This window comes from Centroberyx affinis, unplaced genomic scaffold (assembly GCF_046629955.1).
Source record: "Centroberyx affinis isolate AG114_WGS23_722 - 3 ecotype Tasmania unplaced genomic scaffold, CSIRO-AGI_Caff_v1 ptg000358l_1, whole genome shotgun sequence".
Classification (NCBI taxonomy): Eukaryota; Metazoa; Chordata; class Actinopteri; order Beryciformes; family Berycidae; genus Centroberyx; species Centroberyx affinis.
Genome location: NW_027279029.1, coordinates 217,501 through 233,855, shown reverse-complemented (window position 1 = coordinate 233,855; position 16,355 = coordinate 217,501). Strand labels below are relative to the sequence as shown.

General features: G+C 43.4%; 1 protein-coding gene across 1 annotated transcript in view; it reads left to right on the top strand.

Annotated features, from left to right (window-relative positions):
• The first annotated feature begins 623 nt into the window (after positions 1–623).
• The window catches only part of foxo1a (forkhead box O1 a), a 27,706-nt gene continuing 11,974 nt past the window's right edge, over positions 624–16,355 (top strand). Inside the window, exon 1 of the mRNA XM_071515515.1 lies at positions 624–1,582. Within this exon, the coding sequence (XP_071371616.1) occupies positions 944–1,582 (639 nt within the window). The 5' untranslated portion in view covers positions 624–943. The remainder of the gene's footprint in view (positions 1,583–16,355) is intronic.

Sequence of the window (16,355 nt, the reverse complement as noted above, 5' to 3'; positions counted from 1 at the left end):
ACCCTCTTAATAAAAGAGGGTAAATCACTTCCTTTCAGTCATGGGTGATTTTACGGTCCTCTAAGTGGTAGTAGGTTTACTGCTAAAGTTTTGGTAAGAGTGGTCGTCTTGGATGATAAATGAAAGAAAAGTATTTTATTCCCGCTACTTTGATTTTATCGAGCATAAAGAATGACAAAAACACTGGACATCAACACTGTTTGTGCTTGTTATGCTCATTCGCGAAGGTAAGAAAGGATGCAACTGCCAGTTTTGGAGATATAACGGAAAAGTAACGGCTAGAATAGTGTAACGAATCACTGCTTTCAGGGAGTAGGCTAACGTGTAAAATAATACCATGTATTAATACCAATGTAATGAGTGATATATTACTTTTTGATTAACAAACCTAACACTGCCGATGGTTCCAAAAAAGTTCCAAGTTGTTTTTATTTATTTTATTTTTTTCCAGATAAGATGTTTACTAGGTGAAAGAATGAAAACAGGGACATTTTTTTTCTTTACTCCACTCTTTAGATGTCTGCAATTGGCTCTTTTCTGGTGTCAATCAAATGTGGGCGGGGCCATCTGACAAATGATAGTTCCAGTAAGTCCTCTCATGCTGTACAACAGAGAGTCAACAGGCTGTACAGAGAGCAGACGGAGTATCACTACGATTGGATAAAAACAACAAACCAGCAAGTCAACAAACTGTGCATTTAGACAACTTATTTTTTTTTAATGAAATGCCTTTTCAGAAACAAACCTTTTCCTCACTGTTTACTTAGATTATTACCGGCTTGGGATGTGACTTTCAATGTAGACTTGCGCCCAGCGGAGTATTTTTCCTCAACAGATTCATCTCGTGTTTGCTTAAATTTCACCCGCGAAGTTGCTACTTTTTTGGCGACAAATTTCTCCCATTACATGACATTGTAACACTCGGCTCCGTTATCCCTCGACCATGGCGGAAGCGGCCCAGCCACACTTGGTGGAAATCGACCCGGATTTTGAGCCCCTGTCGCGGCCCCGGTCGTGCACTTGGCCCCTGCCCCGGCCGGAGTTCATCAACCCGGGCGACTCCAACACATCCTCGCCGGTCCCGTCTGTGAAGCAGGAGCCCGCCGGCAACGCTGACTTCATCAACAACCTCAGCTTGTTGGAGGAGACCGAAGACTTCTCGGAGCAGAAGCCGGTCATCTTGTGCAGTGATTTCCAGTGCCAGGAGAACTGCGTCCACCAGCAACCTCCACAGCAGCAGCAGCAACATCAGCAGCAGCAACAACAACATCAGCAGCAACAGCAGCAGCACCCGAGCCCGCAACTCCCGCATCATCAGCAGCAGCAGGTGCCTCTGCTCTCCTCCCCGGTCGGCTCGTCGTCCTCGGCGGCAGCGGCAGCCGCGGCCGCCGCTGCCCAGAGGAAGAGCAGCTCCTCCCGTCGAAACGCATGGGGGAATATGTCATATGCAGACCTCATAACCAAAGCTATCGAAAGTTCCCCGGAGAAGCGCCTCACCTTGTCGCAGATATATGACTGGATGGTGAAGAGTGTGCCTTATTTCAAGGACAAGGGAGACAGTAACAGCTCCGCTGGCTGGAAGGTGAGTTTTCACGGTCTTTATCATGGTCCTTCCATCCCAACACCAACATGCAGTGTGTGTGTGTGTGTGTGCGTGTGTGTGTGTGTGTGTGTGTGTGTGTGTGTGTGTGTGTGTGTGTGTGTGTGTGTGTGTGTGTGTGCGCGTGTGTGCGTGTGTATGTGTGTGTATGCGTGTGTGTGCTGGGGTGTGAGGGGGGTCCACAGCATGAATGGCACTTTATTCTCACTTTATGCAGTTTTATGCCTAATGAACCAGTTGCTTTTGGCAGTTAATTGGCTGTGATCCAGTTGATTCACCCATGAAAACAGACCCACGTTTGATTGCTAAATAGTCTCCACAGATATATACAGTATATATACTGTATATATGTCCGCCCCACACATTTTGTCCATATCATATTCCCTAAAAGAAATCACAATAATATTCCACTAGGGAGTTTTGGTGTGCCTGTGGTACTTTCTAGTCAGTTTATAGTGACCTAATCGTGCTTTCTGCTTTTTTTTTTCTCCTGTGGTCTCACTGTAATATCCCTACAGGGACTTTTTGTGTGAATGTGGTACTTAATAGTGAGTTTATTGTGAATGTGGTACTTAATAGTGAGTTTATTGTGAATTTATCATGCTTTCTGTTAGGCAGAGAAAAACTATAATAACCCAGTAATATTCCGATAGGGTCGTTGTGTTTTTGCTGATATTTGCATTGCATCCTCCCTTTTTCATAAGAGTTTCCACTTGGACAAAAGACCATGCGTGGCGAGTTAATGACTGTTCACTTATTGGTTATTGCGTGCTCCATTCATGGTCTTGTGAAACCGTCTCTCTCCTCATTGTCATCCATCCAGTTCATGGCAATTCAGTAAACTGACCAATTGCTACCATGACCTTAGACAGTCATCTGACTTCTGCTTGCAGTATGTGTTTGATATGTGAGTCTGCTGACTCAACAGGGGTTTTTCTCTGCTTTATTGCTTCCCTCAGTGTGCTATTCATAATGCTGTGTGTTCTAGCTGGATATAATCTACACAGCTATACTCTCCCCTCTAATATTTCAAATTCTGTACTAGATTTAAGTAAATATCACTTGTTTTCCATAATTGATTGTCTGCCTTCAGTGAAACAGTGTTTGTTCTTCCATGTGCTAAGAAACTAGTTAGATACCAGAAGCATTCATGTGTCCTGGAAACTGTCCAAAACATTACACAAGAGGCGACTTAAAATTTCTGATGTGGTGTGACAGACCCTCCCACTGAACACTATTGAAGGGCGTAAACCTCACTTTGAGACACATAGTTTCAATCGTGTCTGACAAAAAAAAAGTCTACTCTCCCTGCGGGGAATCATATTCAGACTGCAGTCGCATAGTGAGAGATTTATTATGGCATCCCTCTGTTACAAGCTGTTTGAGTCGCCTATTAAAGTTAAAGCGGCTGTTGGGTTTAGCTAAGGATAGCTTCCCCCGACAGAGAAGAGCTCCCATATTTGAGTCATGCGCTGTGATGACACGCTGTGATGACACATGCATGTCAATCAAAGGGGATGATTTTTTATAGTTAGGAGTTATATAGACATAGATCTTCTCAAAAAATTATTTAATCTCAACCTTCACATGCCACCATAACTCAGAACAGTTCATTTTTCTTTATTTATCCAGGGAGAGTCGACTGAGCACACATGCGCTTTTTCAGCAACGCCCTGCTTCATATTCATATATTTGACCTCAGTGTTTACAAAAAGTGTGAAACTCGTGTTTAGCTGTCACACATAGTCCTGTCAGTCAAATAATTTGAGAGTGGAAAAATCCCTGCAGTAAAAAGCCAGTATAGTGGGCAAATGTGGTGCTGAGGTGGCGTTATTGTCCACCTGTGTTTTGGGCCTTTAAAGAAAATACCAGTGCTTTCTCCTCATCAGTTATATTATTCATTATATTTCTGCTTTACGTTGTCCATATAGGCCCATTTCCATTACATGGCTTTGTTATGATTTTGGGGCAGGGTGCTTTTAACTAAAATTTTACTTTCTGATGACACCATAAATCAATGTCACCTACAAAACAGACTTGGAGTTAAACTCTGCAAAGCTTCTAATGTAAACTGTATGTATGGAGTAAAGCTTCACAGTTCCCTACGTATTGTTTCTGTTACGGGCACCGATTCAAACACAACTTGTTCAAGAACTTCCTGCCATTTATCAGTTATTGCTTGAAAAGAACAAGGGCGTTATTTTCCTGCAGACAGGGAATACCACTCAGATTGCCAGTAATTCTGGTTTTTAATTGAGAAGGATGCCTTTCAGTGGGGATTTAAAACTGAATGGGATCTCTAGTCAGTCTAAACAACACATCTCAAAACGTGCTATATCCACTGAGTAATCATCAAGGGGAGGCTGAAGTAGTGGAGAAATGATAGAGAAAACTAAGGATTGGTGTTTTCTTTAACTGGTAGGACTTTCCTCTCCATTATTATTGTTCTTTGTACCTTAAAAAGTGATATAGTCTGCAGTTTTGGAGATCACATAGGTAAGAATCTAGACTTTTCAACAGCGTGGATTGGCCAAAAGTATGTCAGTAGTAGCACCACCTCCTTGAGGGCCATAAAGCAGACCTTATGTCAACCCTTTTACAATGTTACTCACTGGTTACAGTGTAATTATGAAGTTATTATATAGCAGAGAGTAGTTAAGACAAGGGGTTGTGAGTTAAGTTGTCATCTGCCCCGTTTTAATATGGAACTAGCAATATTCTCTCCAACAGTAGATCATTTACATTTCGTGTAGCATGTAAGAGGAAATCAGTAATGTTGACAAAGAGTGTGACAACGTCTTTGTCTTTTTTTGCCGCACGTCAAATGTTTATCTTTATTGAAACACGTACGTAAACTGTCAAGTTTCTCAGCATCAATCCATCTGCCTTTGGTAGGCAAACGCTCAGCAGTAACTGTGTGTGAGCGGCGGGCCAGACTGCCTTGGAAAGGGGAGCTCAGCCACCGCATGGGCCTGCTGCTGCCATGTTGGGGGTGTGGACTGAGCAATACTGTGGGAAAAGCAAAGTGCCATTCACCGCTCCTAGCAGAGTTATTCATAGCGCTCCCCTCCGCTCCACTCAGGGGGGCTATCACACATTGTCTCTCTGGAGCTAGCCTACTTATGAGCCGGGGCGAGGAGCTGAGGAGGAGGCTTATGTGGTCGAGATGACATTGTGAGTGATAATTCTGCGGTAGGCCTTGTGGGGGTTTTTTGTGTTGTTTCTTCTCTGATGGCCATTTAATGCAAAAAGAATTTCGGTCTGATAAATGATTCTGCATTTAAATCCTTGGTTCTCTCCATTCATTCAAAACTCAACAATATTTTTTTTTCTGTGTGCTAGAAGTATCAGTTGGAATGGATAAACATTTTTTCTAGTATAAAATAATAAATTTCCTTGTAAATACAGTTGGGTTTCCCATGTTCAAACATGCTCAAGCCTTTCTTTGTTCTCCCTCGACCGAGGTGACAGGACTGATTGGAAATATGAGAATATGTAAATTGCATGGTAGACCTCATTCAAAAGACATCAGCCTTGCAAAGTGACACTAGACATTTTGACAAAAGCACTCAGACAAAATAACCTCAGACTTCGACTCTATGAACCTTCAAGAGAGTGTTCTATGGTTTGTGGGAGTCTTGGTCGAATCCTTGCTGAGTGTTCAGTCATATTTGGACTCAAGTGTGTGGGTTTTGTGCTGTAAGAGAGACGCAACTGAGATCAGAACGACATAACTTGCACTGTGCACTGGGGCGCATGGGACCATCTCATGCTTTCTTTGTAGGTGCAAATGACTGCTCAACACTTTGAAACATGAGTCATGATTTGCTTTGAATTGAATCTTTCTGAAGTTACTGAGACGCCTCTATCCATACGACCGTCCTCACTGAGAAGAGCAGACGCTGTTAAAGTGGACCGGCTGAAAGCATGTCAAGCTTTCATTAAGCTGTGATTACGACTGTCTGGTCTATAATCGGTTTTGAGGCCTAGCTAGTTTCGCAGCGCTCCTGATCCTCAACAGTTAGTCGTGTCTGAAGTGAGTCATGACAACCTCCACACTTCTCAGCCCGTCTGCGGCAGTGTGAATTTCGAGGACAGTTGTGCCAGGTGGGACCAGCTTGGAGGAGCTCTCCAAGTGGACTGGACACTGGCCCCGGCCCAGAGGATGGCATCCAACAGGAAGGGGAACAGATGGCACAAATTATGTATCACCCAAACCTCTTTGCAGCACTGATTATTTACTTCCAATATATCCCTTTTCCCTAGCAGACTGCGCTAACTGCAGTTTTTAAAATTCAGTTAGATTCAGCTCTGAGTACATCAGTCACTCATGCTGGCCAGGTTTTCCCTTGATTTAATTTGGTAGCATGTTATTAACACAGTTTACTCTGCAAAGTATTACAAACACAGTCTCAGGCCATGGCACACATACAAAACACACACGCGCGCATGCATGGACACGCTTACACGGCATAATATATACAGTATACATGCATACTCACAAACATGCCAAAGACCGGTTCTTTCTTGTACTTCTCTGCTATATGAACGTCACCTCAGGATAAATATTTGATTTCAGCCAGTGGAGCTGGACGGCAGGTGCTCTTTGATGTCAGCATCGGGATCAATTCGGTCGTAGGTTCTCTCTGTACGCTATGCTCTCTTGACCTGACATTCCTTAGCCTACGCTGGTAAACACTCCCATGGATCTCAAAACAAACAGCGCCAGAGCAGACAAACATGTAGGTCCGAGCAGATTGTACAGCAAGTGACACGCAGGTCGTTACCATATAAATGCACCCATTGACTCCAATCCCTCTTAGTATTACAGTAAACACTGGCGGTATGGAGAGGAGACGCTTATGTAGGTGGTGTTGCAGAGGTTTATTGTATGTGTACTTGTAGATTACCTGTTCTAATTGGTCCTTATAGCCAAAACATTCGAAGAATCTCGAGTTGTTTGCATTGAGTGCACATTATGAAGCGTCCGACTGAGTCACTGGAGTGCCTGACAGGCCTCCTCTGGGTTTGAATGTGTGCTAGTAGGGCAGGGTACTGGATAGAACAGCAGTCCTCCTGTGTCTCCTGGATCGACACCCCCCCCCCCCGCCCCCTCCACCCCTCCCTCCCTCCCTGCTCACCCCCTCGAGGCAGCCAGGGAGTCTAACCTTGGCACTGCCCCAAGACATGAGGGGCAGCTGTGTTTCTCAGGCAAAGAGCTGGAGAAGCACTCCTCACCCTCCTCCCCATTTCCTGCCTGCGCCGCCTGCCTCTCCATTCCTGGTTTTCTGCCTCTGCACAGAGCGGGCCACACTTAGTGTTTTGAAGGGTTACAATCCGCCCCCCCCCCCCCCCCCCCCCCTGCCCCCCTCCCTGTCAAATCTCTAAGGAGCAAACCGTTTACTGTCTTCAGAGAAAAAGAGAGAGAGAAAGAGAGAGGGAGAGCAACAATAGCAGCAGAGACCCAGAACGCTCCAAGTTCAGACTGGGTGACACTTATTAAGAGTTGCATAACGAGACATTTACCGGAATCAGGGAGCCGCAGGCCAAAGTCTGGTGCCACTGGTTAGTCAGCGGAACTGTGAGGCACTGTGTTAGAGATATGTGGGACGCTAGTCTCCTGTGTGTGCACATAACCTGGGCCTCATAATTAAAGCCCTGCTGCTGGCAGATGTACAGACACGATGGCAGACAGGCCGACACAGGGTGCATTCCAGCACAGGCTTTTATATCTTTTTTATTGTAGCATGATATTCTTCCTTTCCTTCTCCCCAGTTGATTTTAATCCAGTATCTTCTTACAATCCCCCCCCCTCCCCCCCTCCCTTTTCATATCACTTAGTGCTTTTTGATGTGCTGAATCACCATTCTTGGCACACCACAGGTAGCAGTCTTAAAAAGCAGCTGTGTGTATTGAAGAAGGCTACTTATTGCTCTTTCTATGTAAGATACCTTATATACCATGCTATGCTATGGGTGAAAAATATTGTCATGTTCAGTGTGATGTAACTATGAATATCCAGAATGATTTGATTGGGCAATAGTGTAAAACCAGTAGCCCAACAGATTATTTCACAACCCCTTGTTTTCCCTCTGTCCCGCTCATCTCCACATTTGTTTACCTCTCAGCCCCGTAGTGAGTGACTGAGGGAGGCTGGCGCTAGTATACTCTCTCTTTCTCTTTCTCTCTTTCTCTTTCTCTCTTTATCTGTGTCCGTCTCGCTCTCTCTCACCCAGCAATATTTTACAATACCAATCACTGGCACAAACCTCAACAGATTGGAATAAAAAAATAAAAAAAAAGGAATAAGTGCAAATAAAGCAGGTCAATGTGGTGTGGGGATACCGAATGGTGTGTGAATGCGGTACACGTGTGTTATGTTTATTTGGTGGCTGCAGCCATTCCATTGCTATGAACTCACATCCCTTTATCTAACCTCAAGCAAGTATCGACATATGATTCCATGTGCCGTTCCACAGTAGACCCTTGACGGCATGTCCTAAATGCCGTGGGAGGAAGCCAATGGACAGCAGATAGGGGCTGTGAGCCGCATATCACCCAGGGGCTTGTGCCTGACTTGTGTGTGTGTGTGTGTGTGTGTGTGTGTCTGTCTAGCTTTCTGTCTGGTTGTCTGACTGTGTCTTAGAGGCTTAGAGGTTGTAGTTCTGTTGAAAAAAAAGTTGAGACCGCGAGATTCTGTTGGGTCACTGTTGTATTCGGCAGCCAGGCTGTACAGCAGAGACGATGACTTTTGCTTTTGCTTTCCTTAAATGTCCTGAAACCATGCCGAGCCTCTTTAACATGTGAATCTTATGTAAGTTATAATGTAAGCTTATGTAAGTTTAGGTTTAAAGGGGCACTAAGTAAGACTTTTACTGCCCCATAGCACAAAATTGACTGTAACATATCTGCGGGGAGCTGATAGGCTTGTTGATAAATACCAATGACTCAGCGATTCTCACTACGATGCAATGTAGTGAGATTTCAAGCCAAAAAAAACAAACGACGAAGCAGTATTATTATTACAGTATTTTGCATTGTGACATTTTACGTCTTCACTGTTATCGGATATCTAGCTGGCTTACTAATTTTTATTGTTTGGCTTTGTTGTTTGTGTCCATTACAAGCCACTGTAACTCAAGGGGAGGGAAGGAGTGGAGGGTCTGTGCCAGAGACCTGTCGATTTTGCAGTTTTTCCTAGAGGTCAACAGAGGTCTTACTTAATGCCCCTTTAATTTAATGAATTCAAAAATGTCTTAGATACTGGCATCGCAGAACGCTGGAATGGATTCCTGCCAGCCTGAGTTTTGATTTGTCAGTTTGTTTTCTGGCCATAGACCAGGGGACAGATTATCACATCCTCGTGATTCAGTTTACCATCCCCAGCCTAGAGATTTTAAGTGATATAAACCAAAAAAAAAAAAAAAATAGAGTAGAGTTTTCTTTTAAGAGGGCAAAGGAACATACCCATACAGACTACTTTCCTTTCTTTTTTTTCACGTTTCATTTAGTAGAGTAGAAAAAATAGAGCGCTGCTGACATCCAGGGCCACAGCCAGGTAAATAATCATTTAGAGGTAGTCAGGCTGGGGTGAGTCACAATGTTGTTGTGTTTTCCTGAGTACGGGCTTGGTAGTAGCGTGACTAGACCACGTGACAGCCTCTTTTGGTGTTGGGTTTGCCCAGGCAGGGGCTCTGCTCAGTGCGGTGTGTGATACAGAATAATGCTGTTGCTCTGTGGTATCGCCTATCACATTGATTCTGACAATGGGTTTCTATGGACACTTGCCATCACAACTTCTCGTCAGTCTAATCACGGGGAAAAAACACAGGAAAAATCATTGGGGGGGGTAACTGGATGACCTCAGTTGTGAACATAACAGTGTTTTTATGGTGTGAGAAGAGGAAGTGTTAATATATGGATTTTGTATTCTTTCTCCATATAAACGAGAAGTGAAATCCCTCGACACTTCTTGCACGTGGAAAATGAGGTGTCCCATCTAATTTTCATTACTAACAATAACAGAAGTGTGTGTGTGTGTGTGTGTGTGTGTGTGTGTGTGTGTGTACTGACTGCAGACACACACACAGGGTGCTGCGTGGAGCAACAGTTTTACGGGACCGCTCTCTGCAGAGGGCCCCAAACCGCAGGCATTACCCAGACCCACACTGTTGTGCAACTCCCGCCCTAAAGCGATTATGCACGGTGCCTGTCAGACTGGCCCGGCATTATGACACAATCACACATGCATTCGGCCCTCTATCACACACATGCACACTTGCTCAAGACCCTGTACTTGACTGACATGGGTGCAAATTCAAATCAGCACTTCAATCAGCGGCGCGATTTATGGCCCCGCGTCAGGCGACAGGATCTCCACTTCAGTCGCCACGGGAACGAATAGCTTGTGCGAGGTAAAAGTGTGACTGAACCACCCCTCAGGAGTGTTCACTTTAGGTTTGCACTGGTGTTGCAACATTGCAAATATTTTCATTGTCCAGCGTCGTATAGCGTGGTTCAATGCTGACACTGTGTTTACGAAAGAAACGCCTCACACAGGCAGGAGGGGAGGTTACCAGCAGTTAGGTTTCACTTGAGATTGACTACAAATCAGTTGTTGTAAGTGCAAAATCTAATTCTGGAAACAATTTCCAAAGCAGTTGTTCTCCAAAGAGTGATATCATCATTTTCAGTGACAGATAGCTGAGACAGACAGAAATGAAAGTCTCTGGAGAGTGTTTACAGTCTGCGAGATTGTTCAATTCAACATTTCTGACAAGGCAGTGGATTGAACTGATGAACTGTTTGGGGGGAGCGGGGGCTTGCTGTGTGGCATCTCCGGGGTAAACGGGGGGCCATCTGTTTGGTCCAGTTTGACTCCCCATTCAGGGGTTCTCCTGGTGAATTCCTGGGATAAAGCAGTGCCAGTCAGGCAGATTAAACGTGTCGCCACATGTGGACTCATTTTTCTCTCAATGAATCATTCATGTCATGTAGATCTCTGGTTGAAGCAACCGGCGAGAAAGGTACAGAGACGGGGAAAAATTCATTATTATTGATATATTCACATATGTTTTTTGTGTGTGTGACATTATTTTTTCTCACTATTTAAAAAAAGTATCACTTGGCATTCTATTTCATTTAATGTTCATGTTTAAAGTTTATTACACTGGCTTTTACCCAGGATTGAGAAATATGAGAAGAGTTGGGATACAACCATAAAAGCAAAATGAATACTTTGTTCTCAGTTCTCTGCACTCTCTCTTCTATCATAGTGTCCATTCTGGTATCATGGTATACAGTGGAAGCCATTGTATTGTGTGGTACAATGCATCTATGCATCTATTCTCCACTATCCACCCTGCATTAGCACCGCAACTGCCACTGCAGCATGTTTTTCTGCCAAATATTGTAAAGTGGAGTTTTTATCATCTGTCTCATATAACCGGTCGTTCTGTGTGCTTCTTATGGCAAAAAAGAAGAAATAGATTCTAGATTATTTCTCTGGTGAAAAGTGAGTAGTGCACTGTTAATAAAGTGAATGCAATAAAAAAAAGTGGGATATCTGCCATTACTACATCTGTATAGTACATTAGTTGAGATATTTTGTATGTGGCTATGTGTATTTGACTGCAGGAATTGCATGAATTATCTCTTCTATTCTAGCCTATTACCTATCCCCCCCTCCTCCTCTTCCTCCTCTTCCTCCTCTTCCTTTTGAGACAGAGAAGATGCAAATTTCAGCCCAGGGCTGACAGGAAGTGGGTGCTTTGAAATCAGTCAGAGGTATGTGGCACCGTGGTAATGATGTCACCAGGAGCGGAAGTAACACCACATGTGACGCCAGCTTCTGTGGCTTCTTCCTCTTCCAGCACTTCCTCGCCTTTTTCATCCTTCCTCTTCGCTCCGCTCACTGCTTCCATACTTTGAATGATTATCCATGGCGATATTTTTCAAAGTTCACGTTACATGGTATGGTTTTAGATATGATTATTTATCTTTTTTTTTCACATTTTATCTCTAAAGGGGAGAACCTGAAACCAGAACCAGATGGCTTAAGACAAGTGAAAACCAAATGAAAGAAATTATTACAAGAGAGCATTCATTTGCAGATGCACCTTTAGCATTTTAGAGTACAGAGTCAGTGACATACAGAGCTAAGTGACAGGCTATCACTTAGCTCTGTATGTCACTGACTCTGTGTGTCTGTTTTTGAACTCTTTGTTTGAGCCTTAACTTACTGTATCTCAATAATAGCCTATATAATAATATCACTTGGATCTCAGTATAGATTTAAGTTTAGAAGGGCCCAAAAACACATACCTTGAATACCTGTAATGAAGCCGTAGTATTCAGTTAAATCGAGCCAAAGCAAACGTTAGAACAAGGGTTTGCTCACCCATGCCCAAATGCTATCCTGACCTGTAGTAGTGCCAGCTTGGTAACAAACACTCTGACTGGGATGGTGCACCCAGGTCTTGGTGCCCTGAGTAATTATAGCCTCCTAAAATGTCACATTTGTCATCTACTCTCCCTCACAACAATGCAAGCCCTGAGTCATCCTGACCCTATGGCTTTTTTAATATTAATAGGAGTAGATTTTGTGTTGGAAAATGTCTTTGTAGGTGCTCATATGGATGCCGTTGCCAGTTTCTTTTGCCATGACTACTGTGATTGCTGACTTTTTCAGACAACAAAATGCACACACAGTGTATCACAATGCTGCTACACTCAGTGTAACAGCAGCAAGGCCAGAAAAGCAAGATTGCTGGTGTCAAAAGCCAACCATAGCGCACACTGTATGAAAGTGTAAAGGGTTAAAGTTATGGTTTTAGTTAGTTATTTTTTATGTTTAACAGTCTTACCATATTGTAGCTCTAATAGCACATTTTCAGCAAATTTTGGTTAATGCTACGACTATTCAGTTTACAGGAATACTTTTGGCTAAGATAATCATGAAAAGTGGTACCAGTCCATGCCTAGCCACCAATTTATGTTAGAACACTCCTTCCCTTGAATAGAGTACTCTTCTCTTTCTCTCTCTCTATTGCTCTCGCCCCCTTTCTGGGAGATTAGTGTATATTTAGTGTGCGATGTGTCACATCTTCCTGTCATTTCCTTTTCATAATGAGCCCATCGGCAACAAAAACTTTGCAGTAAAAGGTCTATAATGGCTCCGCTACCTCACGTAAGGTTTCTCTCGGGTCTCCTTTCTCTGAAAAGACTTTTATGTGGAAGAGCATGAGTCACACTACAACTGACAAACAGGTAAGTGCATTACAGCCTAACGTACAGACACACCTGCTCCATGGAGGTTGTGCCAATTTAAGGAGAGAGACAGGGATTGTAAATCAAACACAGAAAAAACACAGAAATCAAACACTCTTTTTACTGTCTTTTCTTAAATTCTTCAACCAAAGACACTTATGAACTATTCACACACGTTGTACACTACTGGAAAATTCACTCCACAAAGTAAAGAAGGTTAAAGAGAGTAAACAGATTTTTCCTTTCAAAGAATGAATTCACGGTAAATTACGAATTTAGACTTAGGCCATGATATTATTGAGTATCAACCTCAATGAAATTATGAATTTAGACTTAGGCCATGATATTATGTGTCTCGGTTCCTCTGGTTCAATCTGTGTGCACTTCCACTATCTTTAAAGTGGTAATCTGCAATATTCTTGTTTGTTTGATTTTGGTGACATCTTTGGTGCTAAGCACTCATTGCTGTGGTGTTTCTGCACTACACTTCCCAGCGATCACCTGTCAATCAAACAGTGTACTGTGACGTCTTTTCCTTGGATTTTCTGTTGATGAATTTTTCCAGGAAAGAGCTACCAGACACCGAGTGTTTACAGCAAATGTAACTGGATCTAGTTTAAATCACTATTGTGTTGTGTCAATTGGCAATAGAGAGTAGCAAAACAGAAATTTATTTATATGAAAATGTCATTACTTTAAGTACTGTTCATACCTTCAGGTAGTGCTGACGTGGGTCTAAAGTGAATACTATAGTGTAGTGTACTATACCATACAATACTACACTGTAGATACTACCCACACACCCCTCTGCTTTACCAATAAAGAAGCACTCATAAAGCTAATTATAGGGAGTTAAATATTTTTACTTACTACCATCATTATTTATGCAGCCCTTTTAAAAAAGAGTGTTACTAAGTGCTTTACACATACTGTAATAAAACAACATAGAAATCATAAGTACATTTTAAAGAAATTGTCCACCAATTATTAACCCTATCCACTCTGAACCTGAATGGTGGTTTATTTTGGGGACCAGAATTCAACATCCACCAGTAATAAAAACACAGCTCCGGGATATCCCCATGTTTGCCAGGTTGAACTGGGGTAACAAGTCTATGTATATGCCCCCCCCCCACCACCCCCCACCCCACCAGGCAGGCCTATGGCCCCAGCTCACCACACAGTCACCCAGCAGTGGTCCACACACTGCAGCTTTATCCAGGCCATGAGTGTGTAGAGACTGGCCCAGCCCAGCCGCTCTGCTGATCATAGGCGAAAATATCCCCGCTCCACAGACACCGCTCTGTGCATTTACAGACTCACATTGTGTTGCACATAGCAACACATGCACATATTTTACCATGGTAAGCTTAGCCAGCACAACCCGGCCCCTGTCTGTGCACAGGAGTTGCGTGGTGCTTAACTTAAGTCTGTGACAAGAAGTTAGTGAGCACAAGAGCGAGCTCAACACGTAAACACCGTGCTGTAATTGCTGTTACATGTTACTGCCCCATTATCTCAAAAGTAGCAGCCACTGTAGTCAACATAGCCCAGTCAGGAAGGCTGATGACATGTAATTTTGATCAGTCACTCACTCATTCTCACCATGCGTTTACACTGCAAGTAGCCTGGCTCATGGGCCGCTCTGTAGAGGACTTCAGATGGCGCCACACACCCTCTGGCGTCCACATCTCTCTCAAAAGAACTGAAAAGATGGTTAATTTATGTGCTGTTTTTTTTTTTTTTTTTTTTTACAGGGAATTGGATCATTTTGCCACTGATACATCTCATTAATCTTGTGTTTAGATAATGTCAGTTTGTTAGCTAGCACCACTATGTTATTGTTAACACATCTGATTTGCGTACTATCTAGTTGAAGAAAACATCAGCATTAGTAGTGGTCACATATTAACATTAGCATTTGTTTCTTTGCTAAATTAGCCCACTAGCTTGTTAGCTAGCAAACCGCAGTTTGTTCAGGTTAACTGAGCTGACTCTTACCAAGCTACAACTCGGACAGTTTCAGAGTAGAGACTAGAACCAGATGGCTTAAGACAAGACAGTATTTTTCAAGTACCTCTCTATATAGCCCAGGTGTTATATATTTAGTTATTTGCTTACAGCCAAGTCTCCACTTGATCTCCATGATGGCCAGATGTGGTTGCCAGATTTGTGAGTTTTGTGACACAACTGCAAGACCTCATTCTGACCGATTGTGAGCGGTGCAAGAGGCTCCGATTGCATCTGTGTATTCATCTGCAGCTTTCTGAACAGGCAAATCATGTATTTTGTGCTGCTTCAGTATTGTCTTTCATAACATTACATGTTTTCATGACTTGACATAGCTAGCTAGCAAGTGCTAATTAGATAGCATTGTTAAAAAAAATCAACAAAATTACTTGCTTACCATTGATGCCAATGTTTTTGAAACGTTGAACAGAGAACTGGGAAGCTTTGAATGGTTGTAATCAACTTCTCAACCATTTTACACTTGCCAGGCGGAACTATTGTTCATGAATCAAAAACGGGCAGGGAACGACAGGGAAACAAGGAAACGTGGAAACCCGATGGCCGCGGCCAACTTTTTTCAGCCAACGAGCTTGTTGACCATCATACATAGGCCGAGTTTCCCTGGTTGTTTAGCTCTATAGGAAATGAATCAACTTCCAGTGAATTGTTGATCATGTTACTCACAGTGCGAACGTGTGGCCACTAACTCTCGCTCACTCACTCACTCTCTCTCTCTCTCTCTCGCTCGCTCACTCACTCACTCACTCACTCACTCACTCACTCACTCACTCACTCACTCACTCTCTCACTCACTCACTCTGTTTTGTTTTGGAGGGATTAGTGCGAATGTCAGAGCTGGCTGAACCAGACGGAAATGGCCGATAATTTATCATTCTCTCGCCACATTGTCTTGGTTTAGTACCACTAGCACAGTGCCCGTTCAAAACATGCTTGTTCAGAACGGGCCGATTGCTTGGCCTCCGGTATTGCTGCTTGCAGCTTTCTCGAGAACCGCTCATCCAAACAACTTCGTACTCGACACTGCACGTCCTTAGGTTCCCAGCAATACACCCGCCAAGTGTGAAGTAGATCGGATGAACGTTTCTCGAGATATGCGAAGGACACACACACAGACAGAGATTCCTTGGTTTATAGTATGATAATGGGGGCAAATCTTGAGTGGGGAATTGTTTCTAAGATATACAGTAGAGCTTTATCCGCCAATGTAATTCCACCGAAAAAACCTACCTGGACGAGGGCCCCCTCTTTCCTTTTTCCTCTTGTTTTTGCTCAGTCAGACTACAGAGTTTTGATTAGGAAGTAGTGGCTCTTGAACCCACTGTGTCTTCAGCTATAGTCCCCTGCATTGCACCTACCGGGGCCTCATTCTCCAGTGTTTTGCATAGAAACCAGAGGCATCAGTAGGATCAGTATCAGGACTAGCCAGCTCTTCCTGTGCGGATACAATGGAGCAGGA